The 24,410-nt window shown below is 45.0% G+C and overlaps 1 protein-coding gene across 3 annotated transcripts in view; it reads right to left on the bottom strand.

The window, feature by feature from the left end:
* Positions 1-24,410, bottom strand: part of Ttll11 (tubulin tyrosine ligase like 11) — a 313,170-nt gene that overhangs the window by 179,500 nt on the left and 109,260 nt on the right. For all 3 annotated transcript variants that reach the window (XM_045153756.1, XM_045153755.1, XM_045153754.1), the window contains exon 4: positions 13,892-14,467. In XM_045153756.1, the coding sequence (XP_045009691.1) occupies positions 13,892-14,467 (576 nt within the window). The remainder of the gene's footprint in view (positions 1-13,891; positions 14,468-24,410) is intronic.

Raw genomic sequence — 24,410 nt, 5'->3', positions numbered from 1 at the left:
TGAGGGAGGGAAGGAGAGAGAGAGAGAGACAGAAAGAGAGAGACAGAGAATAAGAGAGAGAAAGAATTCTCTTCTAAGTACCTGAAATAAATGGCCATCTGCATACAAAGTATTCCAGCTAGGAGGTCCAAGACTCCTCAAATATGACATATACAAACTAACCATCTGTGGTCAGTGGTCTCTAACATGGTCCCAGTGAGTCCCATCTCCTGGTATTCATGTGTTGTGTAACCCCAACTCCCACCCATGTAAGTGGTCAGTTTCTAACACAGAGAATAGGGCAGAAATGATGAGGTTTGTCACTTCCAATATTAAGTTATAAGAAGGCTTCCATCTTCCATTTGGAGTTGCTTTTTCTCACTCTGAGGGGACACTACCAGACATGTAGTGATATATCCTACAGAAAGGCCCAGGCAACAACAAATTATTTCTCCAGCCACCCAACAGGGAGGAACTGAAACCTGACAACAGCTTTATGAGTGAACTTGAAGAAGGATTGGAGCCTTCTGAAGGATTCTGAGCCAGAGGCAAATCAACTACCCTAGGCTTCTTGTCTCAGAATCTAAGTGGTAATAAACATTTGTTGTCCTGTGCTAACAATTTGTTATATAGAAAAAGATAATGAATATGTTATCTCTTTTCTCTAAAATCTACCTTGCTTCATGTAATCCTTACCTACGTAGTCACACAACTTAAAACCTCTTCCTTCGCCATTTACATCTATCTGGTCACCAACTCCTTGTACCTAAAAGCTTTCTAGACCTGGCCCAGCCCCCACTGCTGGACAGTCTACCTCCTCCCTTGCCACTGCACTCTCACTACATGACACTGCACTGTTAGTGGCTCTGGAATGCTTTGCTGTGCCCACCAGTTTTGCTCTTCTCCCCAGGTGGCACTGTCCAGCATTTATTGAGCACCCTCGTAAATCCTGGACACTATCCCAGGCACCAGGTATGAAGCAGTGTTCAAGATAAAGTTCCTGCTCTCTTGGGTGAGAGAACATCCAGGAGTGAGGCGACAGTTCCAACAAGGTAAGATTGCAGTGTGGTCCAATAAGTGAAGAAGAGGGTCCGAACTAGGTAGGATGGTCAGGGAGAGGTGGCCTTTCTGAGGAGGGGCATTGTCATTCCATTGTCCTATGGCTCGCACCACTTCCAATGGGAATGCGATGGTTGTGCTTTGCTCCTCTGAACATACCTGTTTTTTTTTTCCCCATCTTTTCTCTCTAGCCTCTTGAAAGATTTTCTTATCACCCCTGGTTTTCCACAGTTAGATTATAAGCTTTGGTTTGTGTGCGTGTGTGCATGTGTGTGTGCACGTGCGTGCGTGTGTGCGTGCGTGCGTGTGTGTGCATGCTTCCTTCTTGGAGTTTCTTAAGCTTGTTGGATCATGAGGTTTCTAATTATTGGGAAATTATTTGAAAACTTTTGGCCACTAGCTCTTTATTTTTCTGCATTTTCCTTTTCTCTTCTATTCTAGGACCCCAGATCCACCTATGTTAGGCCTCCTGATATTGTTCCATGTTTCTCCACTGTCATTTTCCTCTCTGTTTAATTTTGTAGAGACTCTATTGCCATGCCTCCAAGCTCATTGATGGTTTCTTTGGTGTCTAATTGGGTATTAATCCTACCCAGTGAAATTTTCATGTCATTAACTGTACTTTTAAAAGTATCTTTTATTTATTTATTTATGAGAGAAATAGGTAGAGAGTGAGAGAGAGAGAGGGAAAGAGAATGGGAGTGCCAGGGCTTCTAAGTACTGCAAATGAACTCAAGATGCATGTGCCCCTTTGTGCATCTGGCTTATGTGGGTCCTGGAGAATTGAACCGGGGTCCTTAGGCTTCCCAGGCAAACATCTTAACTGCTAAGCCATCTCTCCAGCCCTAACTGTACTTTTTGTATTTGTTGAAAAAAAATTGAGACAGAGCCAGGCATGGTGGCACACACCTTTAATCCCAGCACTTGGGAGCCAGAGGTAAGAGGATCGCCATGAGTTCGAGGCCACCCTGAGACTACATAGTGAGTTCCAGGTCAGCCTGGACTAGAGTGAGACCCTACCTCGAAAAGAAAAAAAAAAATTGAGACAGGTGTCACTTACATAGCTCAGGCTGGCCTTGAACTTTAAATTTTCTATCTTGCCTCAGCCTCCTAAATGCTGGGGTTACAAATATCCACCACCATGACTTAGATTTTCTTCTCTGGAAATTTCACTTTGCTCTTTTTAAGAATGTCCAGTGCCCTCTTCATCAAGCTAGTATTTCCTTACAAACTTTTGTGCATGGTTTGAATGTAAAATATCCCCTATTGGTCCCCAGTTGGTGGTGCCATTTGAGAAGGCTGTGGAACCTATAGGAGGTGAAGTCTTGCTGGAGGAAGTGGGAAATTGGGGTGGGCCTTGAGGCTTTATAGCTCAGCTGTACTTCCTGTTCCTCTTGTCCTTCCTTAAGTTGCTTCTGGTAAGATATCTGTTCACAGCAATGTATAAAGAAACTAATACATTTTGTATATACTTATAATAACTATTTAAACATCTGTTTCCTAGTAGTCTCATCATTTCCAACATTTTGAACCTAGTCAATGATTTCTCCCACAGGCGTAGTTTACTTTTTCCTGCCCTGCGGAAAATTTAGTACTTTTTTTGTTTTTAATTGGATGCAAGCCATTGAGATATAACAATACTTACTTAATGTCTGGATTTTGTCTACCTTTTAAAGTGCTGGATCTTGTTTTACTATTGGTTTTTGTAGATTATTCCTGCCTATTCACATCTTGTTCAAGGTTAGCTAGGTAAGATCTGGCCCCATCCATAGAGGTACATCTGCTTTGGTGTTGCCATCAAATGTTCTCCAGAAGCGCAAGGCCTCTCTCCCTGGCCTTTCAGAGCTTGAACACCCTCCCTGTGCATCCCGTGTGCGCTCTCGAAGCTGTTCAGCTTATCGGTCCCCAGTCCTCCTTGCCCAGCTTGGTAGATGAACCCTCTACATGCTCTGGGCCTAGAACTCCACAGAAGCCTCCAGATCCTACACAGATTTCTGGAGTTCATATCTTGCTTAGCTCCTTGCTTTCCAGAATCTTGCTCTAATGCCATCCAGCAGTGTCAGCCTTCCAAAAAAATCTATTTTCTGCTGCCTTAGTTCCTTGAAGTCACTGAGCTCTGGGTGGCTTCCTTTCCCTGTTCCATGTTATGGGCACTGGGAAGAAAACCTGAACAGCCGTAGGACTCACTTGGTCTCCCTGCTTTCCTTGGGGATCACACACCGCATTCCACCACCGTCTTCCATACAGAAGCTAAAGCATTTACTTCATGTGCCTGTTCAGATTGCTTTTCTGGAGGTCTACTTTCATGCAGTCTTTGTGACTCTGTCATGACTAGAATCAAGCATCTCATGAAGTGACATGTGAACAGCAACTGAATGAAGAGACTACAACCTTTCTGAAGGGCTGGAAAGAACATTCCAGAGAGGGGCATAAAGAACAAAGGTCGGGCTGGAGAGATGGCTTAGCAGTTAAGCGCTTGCCTGTGAAACCTAAGGATCCCGGTTTGAGGCTCGATTCTCCAGGACCCACATTAGCCATATGCACAAGGGGGCGCCCACATCTGGAGTTTGTTTGCAGTGGCTAGAAGCCCTGGCACGCCCATTCTCTCTCTCTCTCTCTCTCTCTCTCTCTCTCTCTCTGCCTCTTTCTCTCTCTGTCATTCTCAAATAAATAAAAATGAACAATAAAAAATTATTTAAAAAAAAAGAACAAAGGTCACTTTTGAATGACAGCAATCACAGGGGTAAGCAAGAGGGGAGTGGTAGGAGATAGAAGCACAAAGGATCAGCAGGTAGCATTCACAGACCCTGATATGAAAGCAGGTTTTTGAGCTGGAGAGATGGCTTAGTGGCTAAAGTGCTTGCCTAAGGACCCACGTTCAATTCCCCAGTATCCAAGTAAGCTAGATGCACAAGGTGGTACATGTGTCTGGAGTTCATTTTCAGTGGCTAGAGGCCCTAGTACACCATCCTCTCTCTCAAATAAATAAATATAAAAAACAGTTTTGGGTTTTTTGTTTGTTTGTTTGTTTTTCAAGGTAGAGTCTCACTGTAGCCCAGGCTGGCTGACCTGGAATTCAGTATGTATTCTCAGGGTAGCCTTGAATTCATGGTGATCCGCCTACTTCTTCCTCCCAAGTGCTGGGATTAAAAGCATATGCCACCACGTCTGGCTCAAAAACAGTGTTTTTAAAAACATTTTTATTTATTCATTTGCAAGTGGAGAGAGAGAGAGAGGAGAGAGAGGAGAGAAGGAGAGAGAAAGGGAAGGAACATGCCAGGTCATCTAGCCACTACTAACAAACTCCAGGCACATGTGTCACTTTGTGCATCTGCTTGAGATGAGTACTGGGGATTTAAACCTGAGCTATCAGGCTTTGCAAGCAAGCACTCTTAGCTGCTGAGTCATCTCTCCAGCCCAGAAACCAGAATTTTAAATCCGATGAAGAAGTCACTGCAGGATCTGAGCAAGGAAAGTAATTTGATCCAACTTGTACTTTTAAAATGTTTTATTTGTTTATTTATTTGAGAGAAAATGGACACATCAGGGCCTCCAGGCACTGCAGACGAACTCCAGATGCTTGCACCACCTTGTACATCTGACTTATATGGGTACTAGCAAATTGAACTTGGGTCCTTAAGCTTCGCAGGCACGTACCTTAACTACGAAGCCATCTCTCCAGCCCCCCCAGCTCATATTTTTAAAAGCTGTCTCTGGCTACATTGAGAAAAAAAAATTAGCTATAGGCATCAAAGGTGGAAAGAGGGACATCAGTCAGGAGGTTGTCTTGGTATTTCAGTGCAAGGTAATGTCCTTCCTGATGGGGTGGTAGCAATGGAACCAGTTTGAAGTGGTTGTATTGGGACATATTTTGAAGTATATCTGCAGAGTTGCTTATGATTTGGATGTAGGAAAGAAAGGGATGGAAGGAATAAAGATGACTCGGGTTTTGGTCTGCGAAAATGCTGCTCATTTGCTGAAACAGGAAGGACAATGAACAGTAGGTCTGGGAGGGAAGTTAACAGGTTGATTTTGAACCTGGAGTTTGATGCCTACAACCCATCCCAGTAGAAAAAGTGGTCAGTGGGGACAGTACAGGCTAGAGCTCAAGTAGAGATCAAGAAATATGAATTCATATTTTAGTTCATAGAAGTATGAATTAAGGACTAAGCAACATTGCAGCTGGTCCTTAAAACCATGGGGCCAGATGAGATCATTTAGAGAGTGATGGCAGGTAAACTGATAAATGTCCAAGCCCCATGGATGTCCAGTATTGACAGGTCCAGAGGAAGAGGCTGAAGAGCAGCAACAGGTCAGAGAGGAGGGAAATGGGGGAATATGGTGTCCCATCCGTCTTCTGGGAAAATTTCTCAGGCCTTCATCCCACTTGAGTATCGCCTCTTCTAGTAGCTTTAAGTTAGATGGTTAATTCTCTCTTTCCTGGGCACTGCCAAGATCCTGTGTGCCCTGTGACATTATTGCTTATCACAACCGTGACTCCCTATGTCAGTCTTCTCAACTAAATGGAGAACCCCGTGGGGCCAGGAACCTGGCCTTGTCCACAGCCACCTGCTCTGCACCTAGTATAGGCCTTGTCTCAGTGGGTGCCCAGGGCATGTATTAGGGTTCAAAGGAAGAAAACAACTTAAGCATCAGCCTGGCCAGAGAAGGGAAGATGTTACAGAAAAGGTGGGAATAAAGCAGTACCTCAGAAGGCAGTGAGTGTCAGTGCAGTGAGAATAGGAGAGAACATGTCAGGCTTGTCAAGGATGAAGAGGAACAAAGGCAGAACCAGGAAAGCATGGATCATGTTCAAGAGACAGGAATGAGATTAGGTTTTATAAGACTGTGGATTAGGTACAGGGAAGCTGGACTGCAGCCAGCCTGGGAAGAGACAAATGCCAGGCTAAAGATTTGGTTTCCAAACTACATTCCTCAAACACTGATGTTCTTGTTAAGGTGAAAGTGTGAATTGTTTCTGTTTCCTACAACTTCCAGGCACCTCCTCATGGATAAGTCAGAGCAGCTGCTATAGATAACAAACTGCCCAAACTGTCATTTATTAAGTGATTGCTGTGTGCTGGGGACTGTGCTATTTCACATTGCTCTTTTTTATTGTACCTACAACAGCTCTGGGAGGTAACTACAAATAAATTTGCTATTTGCAGATAAGTAAACTGAGGCCAGGAAAGGTTAACTTCAAGCTCAACATTTAGAATCGCTGGAAGGGAGTGCTGGGAGTGGCCCAATTCCAGGGCATCTTCAAACAAAATGCAAGCCCTTGACCACTCCACTGCTTCTTGGCCTCCTTCCCATAGGGAGTCTGCGCTGAAGGGTGAAGAGGGGTCCGGGGAACAGAGGAGACAAAGGAGCATGTTAGGACTTTGGGAAGGGGTTTACTGCAGACATCCAAGGGAAAAGTGTCATGGCCAAGAGCATAATTAGACATAGAGAGGAATAAAATGCTACAGAGCAAGCCATGGGTGGGAAAGAACATTGCTGAAAGCTAAGAGGAAGCCTGTCCTCTGATGTGTGCCTCTGCCCCATGAATCATCTGCGCTCAGGCTGACCTTGATGTGTAAGCCAGGTCACAGCACCGTCCTCGGGAAAGCAGATGGAAGAACTGTGTGGCTGGAGCTGCCTGGGCAATGACAGGGGACAGGCTGTAACAACAGGGCAGCCATGCTCCTTGGCAGTAGATTACAGGAAACCTGCCCACAAATGAGTAGTGCTAGCCACTGCTGGGCTGCTGTGACTCCTAAGTGGTTATTGTGGCTATGACTGGAACAGGGTCACCGACACAAGTTTCAGATAAATGTGATTTGGCTGGCTGTAGTCTGTATTCTGGAATGCTACAGTTGGAGCCAGGCCCAGGGTGTAAGGAAAAAGGGCTGCAAGGCAAAGAAGCAACACCCTGTACTTAGACAGAATGCTACAGCGCACAAAGCTCCCCACGATTCTTATCTCGCTTGAGTTGGGCACTGACCTTGTGAAATGGGTGAGGACATTGAGGCACAGAGAAGTTTAAGTGGCTTGTGCCAGATCGCATAGCAAATCAATGTCAGAGCTATACTGTGTCCTTAAGCCTTTGTGTTCCAAGTCAGTGCAAGCATTGAGAATCCTGCTCAACACATGTTCTCAAAAGTGACTCAAATAAAGAAAACAAGAGGGAGCTCTAAGGAGGATAGGATAATATTTCCTCACAATCACTGTTGTCTGAAACACGTGGTGGAACCAATTCCAACAACTACCACTTTACACCTTGTCACATGTCTTTATATGGCTTTCTGACACTCCAAAGAAGGCTCCTGGTGAGAGGAACAGAGGGGTGAGGTGGTAGGGAAGCCTTGGCAGTTTACAAAGCTAGCAAAAGCTTCACTTTTGAGCTGGGTGTGATGGTGCATGTCTTGAATCCCAGCACTCGGGAGGTAGAGGTAGGAGGATCGCCATGAGTTCGAGGCCACCCTGAGACTACATAGTGAATTCCAGGTCAGCCTGGGCTAGAGTGAGACCCTTGGGGGGAAAAAAAAAAAAGAGGCTTCACTCTTAGCTTGAGCTCCTCATCCCCTCCTAGGCCTGGAAGCATTGACGTAGTCAGGTGTTGGCAAATGGCCACAAGGCTATGATTTTGTCTGCTACAGGCAACTTGTCTGAACCAGCGGCTCCTGCTGAAGGCCTCCAGTTCCCCACAGCTCATCCCTGCTCCCTCCTCCTGCCCCTTAACCAGGGCTGCCCACACCTCTTGTCTATAGCAGAATAAGCAGAAAACGACTATCCTGGCCCTCCTTACTGCCACACAAATGAACTGTGCCAGAGATCTGTGGCTTGACCATGCTTGCCAGGTCCCACAGGATACTACTAGAATAGCCATACTAAACAGGCATGACCACACAGTACCCCAGGATTACCTTGGGTATGTTCATGTCACAACTGCCTCCTCTGCCCTCCCTTTTTGGTGACCTGGGTCAGGACTTAATTGCTCTTGTCCTGCCTTGTCCTGTTCACCTGCCCTTTCCAAGGTCTTAAACGATCACTTCATGGCTGAGCCAGACATCATCTTGCTGAAGAATCAAAGGCCTGGGAGCCAAGTGCCAACACATAGAACTCGAAGTGACAGCTACCATCTCCGGCTTCTGATCAATGCTTGAATTCCTCTCCAAGGATTTCTGCCAGCCCCCCTTGGAAACCTTGCTGATGGGTGTCTGCCCAGCTACTGAGCAGCCTGTCTGGGTGAGAAGCTGCCCTTGGGGCCTGCTATCCTTCTTCGCCTGGTGAGCTGATGCTCATTTGTGAGAGACCTTGTCCTAATCCTCCTCTTCACTCTTGCTCTACCATACTGCCACAGACAGGAAGCCCACCGACATCAGTTCCCTGGCAGAGAACTGAAAAACAACCTGTGGTGGTTTGAATTAGGTGTCTCCCATAAATTCATGTGTTTTGAATGCTTGGTTTCCAGCTGATGGAAGTTTGGGAGGTGGAGCCTTGCTGGAGGAGGTGTGTGGCTTGGGGTGGACCTTGAGACTCATCAGCCCCTGGGTAATAAACTCTCCTGCTATGGGTCCACCTGATGTCAGCCAAGAAGTGGTGTCTAGTCTGTTATGCCCTCTTTCTCCTGCCATCATGAAGCTTCCCCTTGAGACTGTAAGTGAAAAATAAGAAATCTTCCTCCCATCAGCTGCTTTTGGTTAGGTGCTTTGTGCCAGCAGCAAGCAGGTGACTACAACACAACCTGTGCATATTTGCAATGGACACTGCCCCAGCAATGTGTGTGGATCTGAGACATCACATGTGGGGGAGCAGAGTGCTGTAGGGACCACACACCAGGGCTTTTATAAAGCTCAGAAGCAAAGCAAACAAGATAGCACATCATTTAGTGGGACATTCACACATAATGCTATGTAGCACTGAAAAGCAAGGAAGTGCTAAACATAAAGTTCAGGTTACTGGTCATGCAGAGGATGGGTTGGGAAAGGGATGGGAGAGGGGAGATCTTGGGTTGGAAGTTGAGTTGGGCCATGAGCATTTTGTTCTGTTTCATGGTTTATAAATAACTTCCATGTATGATTTTATCCTTTATTTATGCACAAAGTATACACACACACACACACACACACACACACACACACACACACACAACTGCTACAAAAGTTTTGAAGATTAGATAGGGGCTGTGGTGATAGCTCTCAGTGGATAAAACACTTGTTATGCACTTCTGAGTACCTCGGTTCAGGTCCTCCAAACCCACATAAAAAGTCAGACAACTATTTGGAATCCCAGTGTGTGTACAGCAAAAAGGGAGGCGAAGGCAAGAGAATTTCCTGGAAACTTGCAAACCAGTGAACCTGGCAAACAGAGCAGAGAACAGAGAGAGACTGCTTCAACCAAGGTAGAAGCCAGAAGTTGGCACTCACAACCCATACATATACACACATTATGCATACATAAACATACACATTTTTTAAAAAAAAGAAGATTGGATGGCCACCCGGAAGTAGCTTTCTTATCTTATTTTGAATGTTTGGATTGATCTGGTGGCAGGAGAGTATGACCATAGAGTGCCTGGCCTACATGCCAGACCCTTCCCTGGAGAGCTAAGTGTCCTGAATGATGTTTTGCTACCCTCATCCTCCATTTCTTTTCCTCCCACAGGCTGGCCCCTTGCCAAGGACAATTCTTGCTGGAGTCCCCAGTACATCTATCATTGAATATAATGGACGGTTTCAGTACTGGTTTTTCCTTGACATCTTGGCAGCATTTGATACCATCCATATCTTCTCTGAGCACCTGGTTAACATTTTAGGCACCTGTACCCTGATCCCCCTTCTGTATCTCAAATGCCACTTCATGGCCTCTGTGGTGGTTTGAATGAATGTTTCCCAATAGATCTAGGAGTTTATTAGAGTTTGTAATTTAGCTCTCCAGCTTGTTTGGTTTTTCTTTGCTTGTTTTGGGTGGTGGTTGCTTTTCTCCTTTCAGCATGGACTTGTGAAAGTGGGCCAGCTCCTGCCATGATGGAACTTCTCCTCTATCTGTAAGCTTCAAACAAGTTCCTTTCTCCTATAACTGTGCCTGTTCTGGAGGTTCATCCCAGCAATGTGAAGCTAACGGATACAGAATTGGTACCAGAGTGTAGGGAGTGCTGAGGCAAATCTGACCATGCTGATTTTGGTATTTTATAACTTGTATGCTAGAGGAACGGGAAATTTGGTGCTTACTCTAAAGAAGCCTTCTGGAGCAGTAAGCCAAGCTTTACGGACTATTCTGACAAGAGTTTGAAAATGCTAAGTGCAAAGAGAAGTATATTTGGAGGCTTGGCTTATGAACCTTCTAAGAAGAAGGAAAGACTGCCGAGGACTTTATTAAAACTGACATAAGGGCTGGCTGCATTGTGCTGTCCATACCCAGAAAGTTTGATCAAGGTTAAATTTATAATGGACTGATATGCTTGCCTAAAGATATGGGACTGAGAGATTTAAGATTTTAATTTGGAAAAATTCAAGCAAGTTTAAAATTACTGGCACAGGGACTGGCTGCCGAGGCTTCTATTGTCAAATACATTAGCATTTGGAAAAAAAGATGATCCAAGTACTTTGCATTAAAGCAATAGAAATCATTTCTGAGGAAAGATTGTGATAGACATGCAAACTCTTGGAAAGAGTTGACTGGAGAAGGAACCTGCTTTTCAAGGTTACGATTTCATCTCTGAATTAAGAATATGGCTGTGTCCTACATACCTGGTATTGGTTTTAGAAACATAAAAAATACATGGAGTGGGTCATGAAGTACACATGGTTATAGGAGCTGCTGCTAAGATGCGGCATATAGGCAGGGCATGATGACTCTGAGGAAGAGGCTGACAAAGCCATTAAAAGATGGACTGTGGAGGCTGGGCATGGTGGCGCATGCCTTTAATCCCAGCACTCGGGAGGCGGAGGTAGAATTGCCATGAGTTTGAGGCCACCCTGAGACTCCATAGTGAATTCCAGGTCAGCCTTCAGCCTGAGCTAGAATGAGACCCTACCTTAAAAAATAAAAGGAGAGAGAGAAAAGAAAAAAGAAAAAAAAAAAGATGGACTATGGTTTGCATGGAGACCCAAAGATGTTTTAGATATGCCAAGACTAGACAAGAGCTGCCAGGGAGATCTGCTAGTCTGGAATGGAAGTTTTTCCTGGCTATTTAGCGTGGCTAGAGGAGCAGAATCAAAAACAAATACAGAAACTGTCAGTCACTGGTTATGATACCAGACTTGAATTACAGAGTTTGATGTTTGCTTGATGGTTATTGAGTTTGCATTCTTCCAGTCTCTCCTTGCTATGCCTTATAACAGTTGAAAATGTTTTTACTCTGTGCTTTTATATGCTGAAAATATAAAACTTCTTTTGATTTTACAGGACTCACAATTAAGAGACAATCTTAGATCTCAGATGAGACTTAGGACTTTAGAACTATCCCAACTTGGTGAAAACTATGGGGACCTTTGAATTTGAATTGAACACAATATACCATGTGAGATGGTTATGGATCTACTGGGGGCCAGAGGCAGAATGTGGTGATTTGAATGGAATGGATTTCTCCCAATAGATTCAGGGGTTTATTAAAGCTTGTAGTTTTAAAAAAATATTTTATTTTTATTTATTTCAGAAAGTGAGATATACAGAAATAGCCAGGGAGACAGACAGAATGCATGTGCCAGGGTTTCCAGCCACTGAAAATGAACTCCAGATGCATGCGCCCCCTTGTGCATCTGGCTACGTGGGTCCTAGGGAATCAAGCCTCGAACCAGGGTCCTTAGGCTTCACAGGCAAGTGCTTAACCACTGCGTCATCTCTCCAGCCCAAAGCTTGTAGTTTATATCTCTAGCCACCTGGCTGGAGAAGGTGTCACTGTGGGCAAATCCTAGGGTCCAGCTCTATGGTGTGTGTGTGTGGGGGGGTTGTTGCAGTCAGGTTCACATTGCTGGCAGAAAACACCTGACCAAGAGCAGCTTGTGGGAAAAAGGTTTATTTTGACTGACAGACTCAAGGGGAAACTCTATGAAGGTAGGAGAAAATGACAGCATGAGCAAAGGGTGGACATCACCCCCTCACCAACATCAGTGAACAATAGCAACAGGAGATTGTGCCAAACACTCGCAAGGGGAAACTGGCTATCATACCCGTAAGCCCACCTCCAACAATACACTGCCTCCAAGAGACATTAATTTCTGAATCCCCATCAGTTTGGAACCTAGCATCCAGAACACCTAAATTTATGGGGGACACCTGAATCAAACCACCACAGGGGGGCTGGAACACCAGTCTAAAGATACATGCAGAGATCTTGAGCTCTGCCATTATGGAGCGCCTTTTTTTTTTTTTTTTTTTTTTTTGGTGATGATTATTTTCCCTCTCTCAGCATAGACAGCTTCTTCTGCCATTATGGAACTTCTCCTCTATCTGTAAGGTTTAATCAAATTCCCTTCTCCCATAACTGTGCCTGCTCTGGAGGTTCCCCAGTGATGTAAAACTTACTGATACAGCCTCCTTGTCTGAGTCCATGCCTCTGTTTGTCCCTTGGTGATGTGAAGGCAGCCACTGGGGCTCTCTTTAGCCTTGTCCCACTCCACAGCTTCTCATGCCTTCAGTCATGGGCTCAGATGAATTCTTAACTTCCTCTCCAGCCCAGACCCCTCTCTTCTGAACTCTAGCTCAAATATCCATTTCTCTACTTGACCTTTCCACTTGGATGCAATACATGCATTTCACACCCAGCTCCTGACCTTCCCCTTTAGTCTGGTCCCCTACTAGTGACCTCTATCAATCCTTCCATGTGCCCAAGCCACCAAGCACTCAGTTCAGTCTCTCTACTCTCTCTTCCTCCCTCCCTTTCTTCTTCTCTCCCTGTCTCCCTCCCTCAGTGACCAAGTTTAGTCATTGGATCTCCTTAAGTGGCAGGCACTCAGATCTACCAACTCTCTCAATGTCTACCAAGATCTTCCTACTCAGAGCCAGCACACTCCTGCCTTGATTTAGTCCATTCTCCACATCCCCCTGCCCTGGCTGTTTTCTTGCGAACATGCAGATCTGACTGTCATCTAGCCCTTGCTTACAATCCTTTGTTGGCCCTGTACACGCTCAGGCTTTCCATCACTTGGCCCTACCTGCTTACCCCACCTCATCTTCTCTCATCTCTCTCTATATCTCTGCCTCAAAGCCAGACTCCAACCACACTCAGAGACCTTCAGTTCCTTCTTACCTCCAGGGCAAAACCATGAGTCCATCTAGAAGATTCTGTAGCTGCTCTTTCCAATATTGTCTGCTTCATATCTTATCTCAGCTTTTGGTATAACCTGCCATTTCTACCAGGAAGCCTTCCCTGACCACTCCATTCTCATCCAGAGGGCTAGGTGGTTCCACCTCAGCACTTGACACATTTCCTATTTGGTTCTATCACTTGTAACATTCTATAACAGTTGATTTTAAAGAATTTCTTTCCCATTTTGGACTCTTTGAGTTGGGCAGCAGGGACCTAGAATAATGCTGGATCTCTATGAAGCACATGGTGAATGTTGTTCAATGGATGACTGTATAAATGGCCCTCTGCTTTACATGTATGATCTCATTGCAATCTTATAAGAATATTTTAAGGTAGGCACTATTAACCTCATTTGACAGGTAACAGAAGGGAAGTAACTTGCTCTAAGTCACATAGTTAGGAAAGAGACAGTTGTAAGCTGGGGTTTAACACCAAAACCCACCCCCTTTGTCCCCACCTCTAACCATCCCGCCCCATCCCTCATTCCATAGGAGACCTGAGAACCCTCCCTAGGCCTGATCAAGGCTGAGAACTCAAGATGGGAGCTGGCATGGTTACCTGGAAGCAGGTGGGCCCCGGCCTCCCTGTAGGGATATCCAACTGGTAGTAAACTTTGAGCTCTGGGGTCAAGGCGATGACAGTCTTAATCACCAATGAGATGATGTCAGACCAGACCTTCTTGATGTCCACACCTTTAGAAGACAGTCTAGAAAGAATACTAGAAAAAGTCCTTTTGCTGCCTGTGTTGGCACTGTCTGAGTGGATGAATTTGCCGCTGTGGATATTCAGTGAGTAGTTGGTTAAGTGCATAAAGACATGGTGCAAGTTTTGGGAGTTGGGCTCTTGATATGGCTCTGTACAAAATCTAGAGAGTCCATCTTTGGCTATATAAATCTCTAAGGGGTCTAAGGACTTTAGCAAGACATACAGACGAATATCAAACTTGAGCTTGTCGATAAGGAGAGGTTTGCAGATGTACTCTTGGACCACCGCTGGCCTGCTTTGGAGGGTCCTGGACAGGCGGATGTCATTAGGGTCCTTAATGAGGTAGATTCCATCACCCTGACTACCACCATCTGGTTTCACAATAAAAGTGGGCTTCCAGGAAGGGTCATTGGCTTTCACCATTCGAACCTGGTGGGGAGGGAGAGAATAGTTAGCAGCACCTTGATGAACACTAGGAGAAAGGGTGACAAAACGATCCCTTTCTCCTGAGTTCTCACTGAGGATCTTCCATAGGAGCGGCACAGTATATAGTACTAAAACAGTGACATAAGAACTGTCTTCAAGTGTGTGCTCCAGGCGGAGGTGGAGCATACACTGGACTGGCAGTCATAAGATCCAAAGTTCAAGCCATCTTGCCAATTATAAGCTGAGCTCTTAAACAAGTCACATAGCTAGGATCAATGATGCTGGTCTGCTACCATTTGTGAGTGTCTGTGAGATGCCAGTTACTATGTTGCGTACTTTCACCAGTTATCTCATCAAATCCTAAGCCTTTTTTTTTTTTTTTACAATATACGAAAAAGAGAGACACAGATGTTGTCAAGTATAGGGATAGGAGTCAGCCTGCCTCCATTCAGATCCTGACCCTATCATGTATTGCACTGTTAACCATGACTACCACATTCCTTAAGTTATTTGTACCTTCCACTTCATTAAGTAAAAATATGACTGCTTGTGTCTGGAGTTTGAATGCAGTGGCTGGAGGTCCTGGTGTGTCAATTCTACCCCCTCTCATAAAAAAAGGGCCAGTCTGTTGGGCTTGCCTCAAAAACAAACAAACAAACAAACAAACAAACAAAAAACCAGTATGATTGTATGTGAAGGTGATCTGACTGTGACATCTGTCACCCCATTGATTGCCAGGGTTGATTCAGCTCGCTTGAACCCTTCCTCCCTCACTGCTTCATGTGTGGACCTCCTGAAGTTGCACACCAAAGAGGCTGACCTTCTCTGTTGAGGAAGACCATTCTTTGGTTGAAGAATATGAATAGCCACTAGGACTTACAATAAACAAGCTCTCAGAAGTAAGACTGTTCTTTTTCTCTTTATAGAATTTTTTTTTCTTTTTGAAGACAGGATCTCCTGTAGCTCAGCTGGCCTCTAACTCCCTAGATAGCTGAGGACAACCTTAAACTGGTCTTCTTGCCTCCACCTCTCAAGTGCTACTACAATATTACAATATTGTACAACATCACAGTGCTAGGGATTGAACCCAAGGCTTTGTGCATGCTAGGAAAGCATCCCATCAGTTGAGCTACATCCCCAACCCAGGAGCAAAATTGTTTTGAAGATGAAAAGAAAAAAATGAATAGCCTAAGAACATAGAAGCTGACAAGTGAATGACAATTATAAGCCTAGCTACTGTTATCGTAAAGATAACATAACTTACCAGCCACTGGGGCAGAATCAGCTGGACCGAAATCCAGATTGAGAGTTCAGAAGCTCTTGCATCTTCCTCCATACTCTAACCTTTACTAGGTCATTGTAAAGGTAAGACAAACTGAAACATGCAAAGGACCAGGCCTGGCACCAAACACACAGCTAGTACATAGGGAATACATGGCTTTATTGTCTACATGATTGTGAAGTGCATCTGGTAGACCTGGCTGGTCCAGTTTGTTGATATCTATTGGGATCTAGGTTCTGTCATCTGCAATATTTGATCTCCTTCCAGCCCCAGGTCAGAAGGACACTCCCATAATTAGTTATCCAGGCACTTGACCAGTCCACATCTGGCCCTGTGGTTTTACATAATTCATAAGAGCCTGACTCTACCAGTACTATGGTTTGGAGGGTTTTCATGCAAAGTTCATTGTTGGAAATTTAATCCTCAAATGGTTTTTGGAAGCACAGGCTTTAGGAGGTAAGATTAGATGAGATCATGAGTGTGGAGCCCCCTGAGAGCATTAGTGGCTTCATAAGAAAAGGTAGATAGAGCCCAGCTAGCATATTTGCTCTCTGCCATGTTATGATGAGGCAAGAAGACCTGCCTCACCAGCTTCCAGCATCTTCTGTGTGTGGTGTGTGTGCGTGTGTGTGTATAGACACCAGAGGACAACCTTAGGTGTTGGTCCTCAGGCAATGTCCACCTTTTTGAGGTCTGGAGCTCACTAAGTATACTAGATTGGTTGGTCAGCAAGCCCCAGGGATACTTGTCTCTAATACCTTGGCACTGGTCTTACAAGCACATGTCATCACTCCAGTTTTTTTTTTTTTTTTCAACATAGATTCTGGGAATTGAACTCAGGTGCCCATGCTTGCAAGGCAAGCACTTTGCTGAGTGAACTATTTCCCTGCCCCAGCTGGCAGTGTCTTGTCATTGATTTTCTCAGCCTCTAGAACTGAAAGAAATACATTTATTTTCTTTGTAAACCAGCCAGTCTCCAATATTCTGTTATAGCAACAGAAAATGGCCCAAGGCATCCACAGGCTTATGAGACACTCGGTGTGCTCTGGAGAAGGGTGGGTTGAAATGGTGGGAGAGGAAGTTTTCACTGGAAAAATGTGAAGAGGAAGAGAAAGCCGTGCTCTTGGCAGCATCCGGCATGGAAGCTCTGTTTCTGAGCTGTCACTAGAAGCAGTGTCCTATAGGCTGAGTTGGTGGCATGCCCAGCACTGGGCTGTGGTCAGTCACCACCTTTGCTGTGTAAACTTGACCCAGGCCATCTGCACTCTGGGCTGTACTTATCTCTTTGACTAGCCCATAGTTCTAAGTGAAGCTTTTGCCGATTCCTTGGGCACTATCAGTTATTCCAGGCTTGTAAAAGATCTTTAACAATGGAGAAGCACTTAAAGCCTTAATAATGGTCCACATCAATTATTTTCCCTTGTCAGCAGGATTCGAGAATGGAACCTCACAAGAGATCAATGGGAGCCTCCCAGAGCCCTCATGAGCCTTTCTTGCATCAGTGACCTTGATACTTCTGAAGTTATTTAATATTCATCTAAAGCATCCACATGCATAGCCCTTTATGGTAAATATGAACAAGCTGGACAAATGGCAGTTATGGATCAGGAAGGAAGAATTGTTGAGTTTGCACTATAGATAATTTTTCCCCTTGGAAAGCTTTTGCTAGACAAAAGATACTAACAGTTCAATATATTATCAGGAGCAATATTTTCTCCTTTGAATCCAGTGTATGCACCCTAAATAAATTAAACTACATGGTCAATAGTCTCTGAATATTTCTTTGCTCTTTGCCAGAGCAGTAGCTACAAATCAAGATTATTAATACTAATAAAATCATCAGAACTGAAAGGATCCTTGGAGATCCACATCATGAAATCCTCTCATAATTCAAAGGGGAAGCTGAGGCATGGAGAAGTGACATGCATTGCCTCAGACCCCATAACTTGCTAGTGGGGCAGTTAGGACGAGAACTGAGGTCTCCTGATCCCACTCCAGGTATGCTGTGCCATATTTACCTGTGATAAGATAAAATTAAGGACCTCTATTTCTTATTACTACAGGGAAAAACTATCTTAATATCTTAGACAGTGTTGGAACCTGAGCTTACACCTCACCCTGAAAACTCTGGCTCCTAAACATGGCCACCTGGGAATGGCATCTGTAGTGGTTTGAGTCAGGTGTTCCCCATAAACTTAGGTGTGCTGAAAGCTAGGTCCCCAGCTGATGGCAATTTGGGAATGAATGCCTCCCGGAGGCAGTTACTGTTGGGGTGGGTTTATGGGTGTTATAGCCAGCTTCCCTATGCCAGTATTTGGCACACTTTCCTGTTGCTGTTGTCCATCTGTTGTTGCCCAGGAGGTGATGTCCACCCTCTGCTCATGCCATTGTTTTCCTCTGCCATCATGGAACCAAAATAAACCTTTTTTTCCCACAAGCTACTCTTGGTTGGGTGTTTTCTGGCAGCAATGCAAACTTGACTGCAACAGCATCTGTGGATCCTCAGATGCCTAGTATACCTCAATTCCAAATCTTCTGTCTGGTTTGTGGGTATGTTACAATATAGGTACCAGATATAGCAAAGCTTCACTGTTGTAGTACAGAATGAGGTTCCCATAGACTCTACTCCCCTCAGCCACTTCTTGTACATGAAGAAAGTATTTTCAGAATTAATATCCTCTGTTCTCTGAGAGTTTATTCAAGGGATACCTTTCCCTACAGTTGCAAAGGAACTAATACATGGGTTCCCAACGAAAAATGTCATGTTCCAGTATCAAAATGCTGTCTCTAAACTGGGTGTGGTGGTGTATACCTTTAGTCCCAGCACTTGGGAGGTAGAGGTAGGAGGATCACTGTGAGTTTGGGGCCACCTTGAGACTACATAGTGAATTCCAGGTTAGCCTGGACTAGAGTGAAGCCCTACCTTGAAAAACCCAAATAAATAATTTAAGAAGAAATGCAGTCTCTATCCCTGGAGCCCAGTCATTCTGATTTAATAGATCAGCTGAGACTTGGACAAGGGTGTTGTGGAAAAAACACCTTATGTGATTCTGATGCATACACTGTCCAACAACTCCTAGATTAAAGTGAATGAAGCCAAAATACGATCTGAAACCAGTATCTGAGATGAAGTTCTATGCCTTATGTTAGCCTGAGTGTGAGGAAGGCTTGCACTTAAGCTACAGCTGATGCTATCTCTAGTTTATCCAAAGCTACTGTCGGATGTGAAATCCATTATCTTGTAACTGTATACTTGGATGGCTGAAAGAGATATACACAGAGGATGCCCAGGCAGGGTTGCTTGGCACTCAAGAGGCTTTTTGAAAGATGGCTGCATCTTTTACTGCCCTCTAGTGGATATTTAGGAAATGCGACTGGGAAAGTCACCCTGTTCAAAATTCAACACGATTAGCAGTTAAAATTGATAGTAGTACCACTGCAAATGAAATGTTATTCCACCATTGTTTGAAGGAAATACTAACAGCCCTTAACGACATTGTTCCGGGAAACAAGATGAACACAAAGAGACAACAACTGCAGGATGGTATATGAGGTCCCTTGAGAAGTCAAATTCCTAGAGACGGAAAGCAGAATGGTATTTGCCAGGAGATGATGGTGAGGGAAAATAAGCAGCTAGTGCTTAATAGGAACAGAGTTTCAGTTTTGTGAAATAAAAAGTTGTACAGGGCTGGAGAGATGGCTTAGCGGTTAAGGCGCTTGCCTGCCAAGCCTAACAACTCAAGTTGGAATCTCCAGGTCCCATGTAAGCCAGACACACAGTGACGCACATGCGTAATGTGGCACATGTACCACAAGGGGGCACGCGCGTCTGGAGTTCGTTGGCAGTGGCTGAAGACTGGCGCACCCATTCTCTCTCTCTTTCTCTCTGCCTCTCTCGCTCAAATTTTTAACAAAAGCTGTACAGATGGATAATGGAGATGGCTGCGTAGCATGGTAGATTTATTTTTATGTTGCTCAAGTTTTACACTCAGTACTAGACCCTAAACAAGACATAGACATCCTACCTCCAGGACTCAGGGAACATTGTGCAAGGTGGAATGGAAAGGATGTAAGAGCTATAGGACGGAAAAGAGGACTGTGGAACTCTGGTGTGTGGACATGACAAGGCCATTGTAGTCATGAACTCACAGCAGGTGTGCTCACCTGCACAAGACCTGCACATGATGAGCCCACGGAACATTCGATTATAGATAGGGGAGGGGCTTGGGAGGCCCTCTCCCTAGTGAGCTAATGACAGTTAAAGGTTTCTGAGGAGGGGGAGTCATTCTCTTCCTGGCATAGCCACTGGTGAGTGATGAGAACAAGAGTTACAGTGAGATGGGGGAGGGGAGGAGGGAGGGAATGTGGGTACATATGATGTATGTACCCACAAAATGTAATATACATGGGACTGGGGAAATGGCTTAGCGATTACAGAATTGGCCTGTGAAGCCCAAGGTCCCTAGCACCCACAAAAGCACAAGGGGGCACATGTGTCTGGAGTTCATATGTAGTGGTTAGAGGCCTGGCATGCCCATTGTCTCTTGCTTTTTCTCTGTCTGTCTCTTCCTCTCTCATAAATAAATAAATAAATAAAATATTTTCTTAAAATGTAATGTATATGTATGAAAATGTCAAAAATTAAAAGTTAATAAGCTGTTAAACTTTGTTATGTGTAATTTACTCCAATTTTTATTTATTTATTTATTTAGATTTTTTTGAGGTAGGGTCTCACTCTAGCTCAGGTTGACCTGGAATGCACTATGTAGTCTCAGGGTGGCCTGGAACTCATGTTGATCCTCCTACATCTGCCTCCTGAGTGCTGAGATTAAACGCATGTGCCACCATACCCAGCTTACTCCAATTTTTAAAATTAAATTGTGTGTACATGCATGTGAGAGTGCACATGTGTTGGTGCAAATGCACATATGCGTGTGTACACATGGAGGACAGAGGACAACTTCAAAGATTTGTCCTCGGGAACACAGTCAAACTTGTGAGACAGCATCTCTCACTGACCTGGAGCTTGACAGGTGAGCTAGATTGCTGCTGGCCTGGGAGCCCAGGCTCCTACCTGTCTCCACCTCCCCAGTGCTGGGATTACATGTATACGCCACTATACCAGGCATTTACAAAAAAGAGAACATTAGTATATGAACATACAGTACGTTGATCATGTTCCTGTGTCTTCCTTAGGTTTTAGACCCCTCTCTCCTACTCCCATTCCCTAACGACCCTCCTCTTTCAAGGCAGTCCTTCCTCTGTTTTGTTGTCTCATTCCTTTTGTCCTCCTCCACCCTCAAAGTCAAAAAGATGACGAGCTCAGAGCAACCATGCTGCTCTCGTGGGACTATTGGCCACCCCTGTGGGGTCATGAATGCACCAGTCAGTACACGTTGGGAGCACAGTGCCCCCAGAGATGCGTAAGACACCTGTGGCTCTTACATTCTTTCCCCGAAGATGCCTGGCTCAAGCTCAGGTCCTGCTTGCATGGCACTTTACCAGTTGAGCTGTCTCCTTTTGTTTTTTAGTTGAAAATAATTAGGTGTTGGTGAGTTAGTAAAACAAAACAGAAAATCTGGATTTTGATTCCAGGTGCATTAGGCCATTTGTGACTCTGTTGAGTGACCTTGAGAAAGTCACCTCTCCTCTTGAGCTTTGTTGTGTTCACTTATCAAATCAAGGGGCCACTTGATTGTCCCTGGCCTCAGTCTACTACCAAGTACTGAGCAGTGATTGATCTGGACACCACTGCAGTTGAAGGCGGGGTCACACAGCCAGTGGCATTAATCACATGGAGGAGGTCATGCCATGCTGTTGTGATCAGCACACTGGGATGATCTGTGTGAACCGGCGATTTGGGTGGGAGATTTATGATGCATTTGAGGCAGTTGGCAAGATATTTGGAATAAGCAAGTTAAAGTATTTGTGGAGAGAAATTCAGGGACTGAAATAGCAAGTCACAAAACATTATTAGCAGTGAGGGGCAGGCATAAGGACAACTTCTGAAGAAACACAATGTCTGCAATACCAGGGAAGCCAAAGCCAATTAGAGTCACGCTTTGTCACACAGGAGGATTTGCATTCTGACATAGCAACCTAGGTCCTTGGCATCACAGGCACATGCTGTGGAGTTTTGGCAGAAACAAGCTTTTGGGAGACAAAATAGATGTCACAAAGTGCATGCTGGACAGGATGCAGAACATGGCCCACCAGCCATAGGATCTGAGTGTGGTACTTGGCAAATTCCTACTCCCAGTGTTTAAGGCAATTTCTGAGGCCAGCTCAGATTGAAGGTAGTCAACAACTAGGTGACCAAGACCAGGTGAGGATGGCTAGAAGGACCAGTGGAGAAGCAAACCAGGAGGTGTGATAGGAAGAACTTGAACATATCACAAAGCAGAGTAGAGTGAGAGACCATAAATAGTAGAAGCAGAAAGGGGGTGATTGCCAATGGGGAGTACTGCATGTATGAGATAGCGGGCGGCGCCTCACAGCCCTCAGACAAGTACTATGGGTCAGGCACTATCCTACACTCTATCTCACTGGATCCTCATAACCATCCTATTTCACAAATCAGAAAATGGAAAGCCAGAGATGTTCATTAACTTGCCAAAGGCTACATAACCAACAGGTGATAGGGTCAGGATTTGAACCCAGGTAGTTAGCTTCTAAAGTCCATATTCAGAATGAAGGAGGGGGAATAGAAGAAGATCAAGCTTGAGTATGAAGGGTGGACTTGATAGAGTAAGGAACTTGCATATCATTTGTGGAGAATTTGGGTAATGACCTGCAAAGATGGGGACTTACTGAACAGTCTGAGAAGGAAATAACTCAGTTAGATGTATGTTACAGAAAGTAGGGTCACTAGGGCCTGCTCTGGAAAGACATCTTGGCCCCACCCCTTCCCATCAGCCTGTCAGCTTCCTTCCTGCTCACCGGAGGTGACCTGCTTTGATCCACCACACACTCCCCACCATGATTATTCAGTCTCAGGTCCACTCTGCAAGGGAGCCAGCCAGCCATGAACTGAAACCATGAGCCCAAATCATTCTCTCCTCTGGTAAGTTGTTTGTGTTAGGGATTGGTTGCCGAGACAAGGAACCATCTAACTCCCTGCATGAAGGGGACAGGAATATATGGGTTGACTTCTAAATACCTTGATAGATGGTGAACAGGGAGTTAAAAGGAGAAAAGCGGGCTGGAAAGATGGCTTAGCAGTTAAGGCACTTGCCTGTGAAGCCTAAGGACCCAGGTGTGTTCCCTAGCACCCATGTAAGCCAGATGCACAAGGTGGCAAATGTGTCTGGAGTTCAATTGCAGTGGCTAGAGGCCCTGGTGCACCCATATTCTCTCTTTCTCTCTCTCTTTCTTTCTATCTCCCTCTTTCTTAAATAAATAAATAAAATATGTTTTCAGAAAAGAAGAGAAAAGATTTGGGTTTGGGAGATAGCTCAGTTGGTAAAGTGCTTGCCTTGAAAGGACCTGTGTTTGATGTCCAGTACCCCCACAAAAATACCTGGGGGTGTGGAGACAGGTTTCTCCCAGAGCTCACTGGCCAGCCAGTCTAGCCTAATTGGTGAGTTCCTGGCCAGTAAGAGACTGTGGAAAAAAAAATGGACATCATTTCTGAGGATGACATCTGAGGTTGCCTTATGCTCTCCACATGCATGTGGCACAACATATGTGCATGAATACTCCCATGAGCACAGACACACATATATATACATGTTTAAAATGAAAGAGTTAGAGATGGCTCAGTGAGTAAAAATGCTTGCTTTGCAAGCATGCAGACCTGAGTTCAGATCCCCAGAGCCTATATCATGCTGAACACAGTAGCAAGCATCTGTAACCCTAGCCCTTCTGTAGCAAGACGGGAGTCGGAGACAGGAGAATCCAGAAGCTCATGGGTCAGCCAGCCTGCCTTTCACAGTAGTGAACAACACAAGACCCTCCCTTATTCAAACAAGGTGGAAGGTGAGGACTGGTACCTGGGGCTGTCCTCTGACCTCCACATGGATGTGCACCATGGTGTGTGTGTGTGTGTGTGCGTGTGTGTGTGTGTGTGTGTGTGTGTGTGTGTGTGTGTGTGTGTTAAAATAAAAGGAGAGATTAGCTGGGCGTGGTGGTGCACGCCTTTAATCCCAGCACTCAGGAGGCAGAGGCAGGAGGATCACTGTGAATTTGAGGCCACCCTGAGACTACATAGTGAATTCCAGGTCAGCCTGAGCTAGAGTGAGACCCTACCTCAAAAAACCTTTAAAAAAAATGAGGGGAGATTAGAGGGCCAAGGAAAGCCAGATAGAGAAATGCAGAGGACAGAGCTGGTCAATGGTCGCTAGAAAATATGTGTGTCGAGTTTGGGAGAAATGTGAGGTCACCTGGGGAGATGGAGAGGAAGAAGGGTACCACCGGGACAAGGAGGCTGGAAAGGGCAGCAAGGATCTTAAGACACCTCACATCAATACTTACCTGCAGGCTACTGATAGATTTTCAAGCAGAGAAGGACATGGGCACCATGAGAAACCCCACTTTGGAACACTGAGAACACATGCAAGAAGATGCCCTGGCCATGAGATCCTGAGGGCCTGCGCTGGGGTAGGGACAGTGGGGTTAAAGCGGATGTGAGATGCGGAAGGGAACAATCAGGGGCCCTTAGCAACG

The sequence above is a fragment of the Jaculus jaculus genome, chromosome 1 (assembly GCF_020740685.1).
Source record: "Jaculus jaculus isolate mJacJac1 chromosome 1, mJacJac1.mat.Y.cur, whole genome shotgun sequence".
Taxonomy (NCBI): Eukaryota; Metazoa; Chordata; class Mammalia; order Rodentia; family Dipodidae; genus Jaculus; species Jaculus jaculus.
The sequence above is the reverse complement of the archived record's forward strand: the minus strand, read 5'-3'. Positions and strand labels throughout refer to the sequence as shown.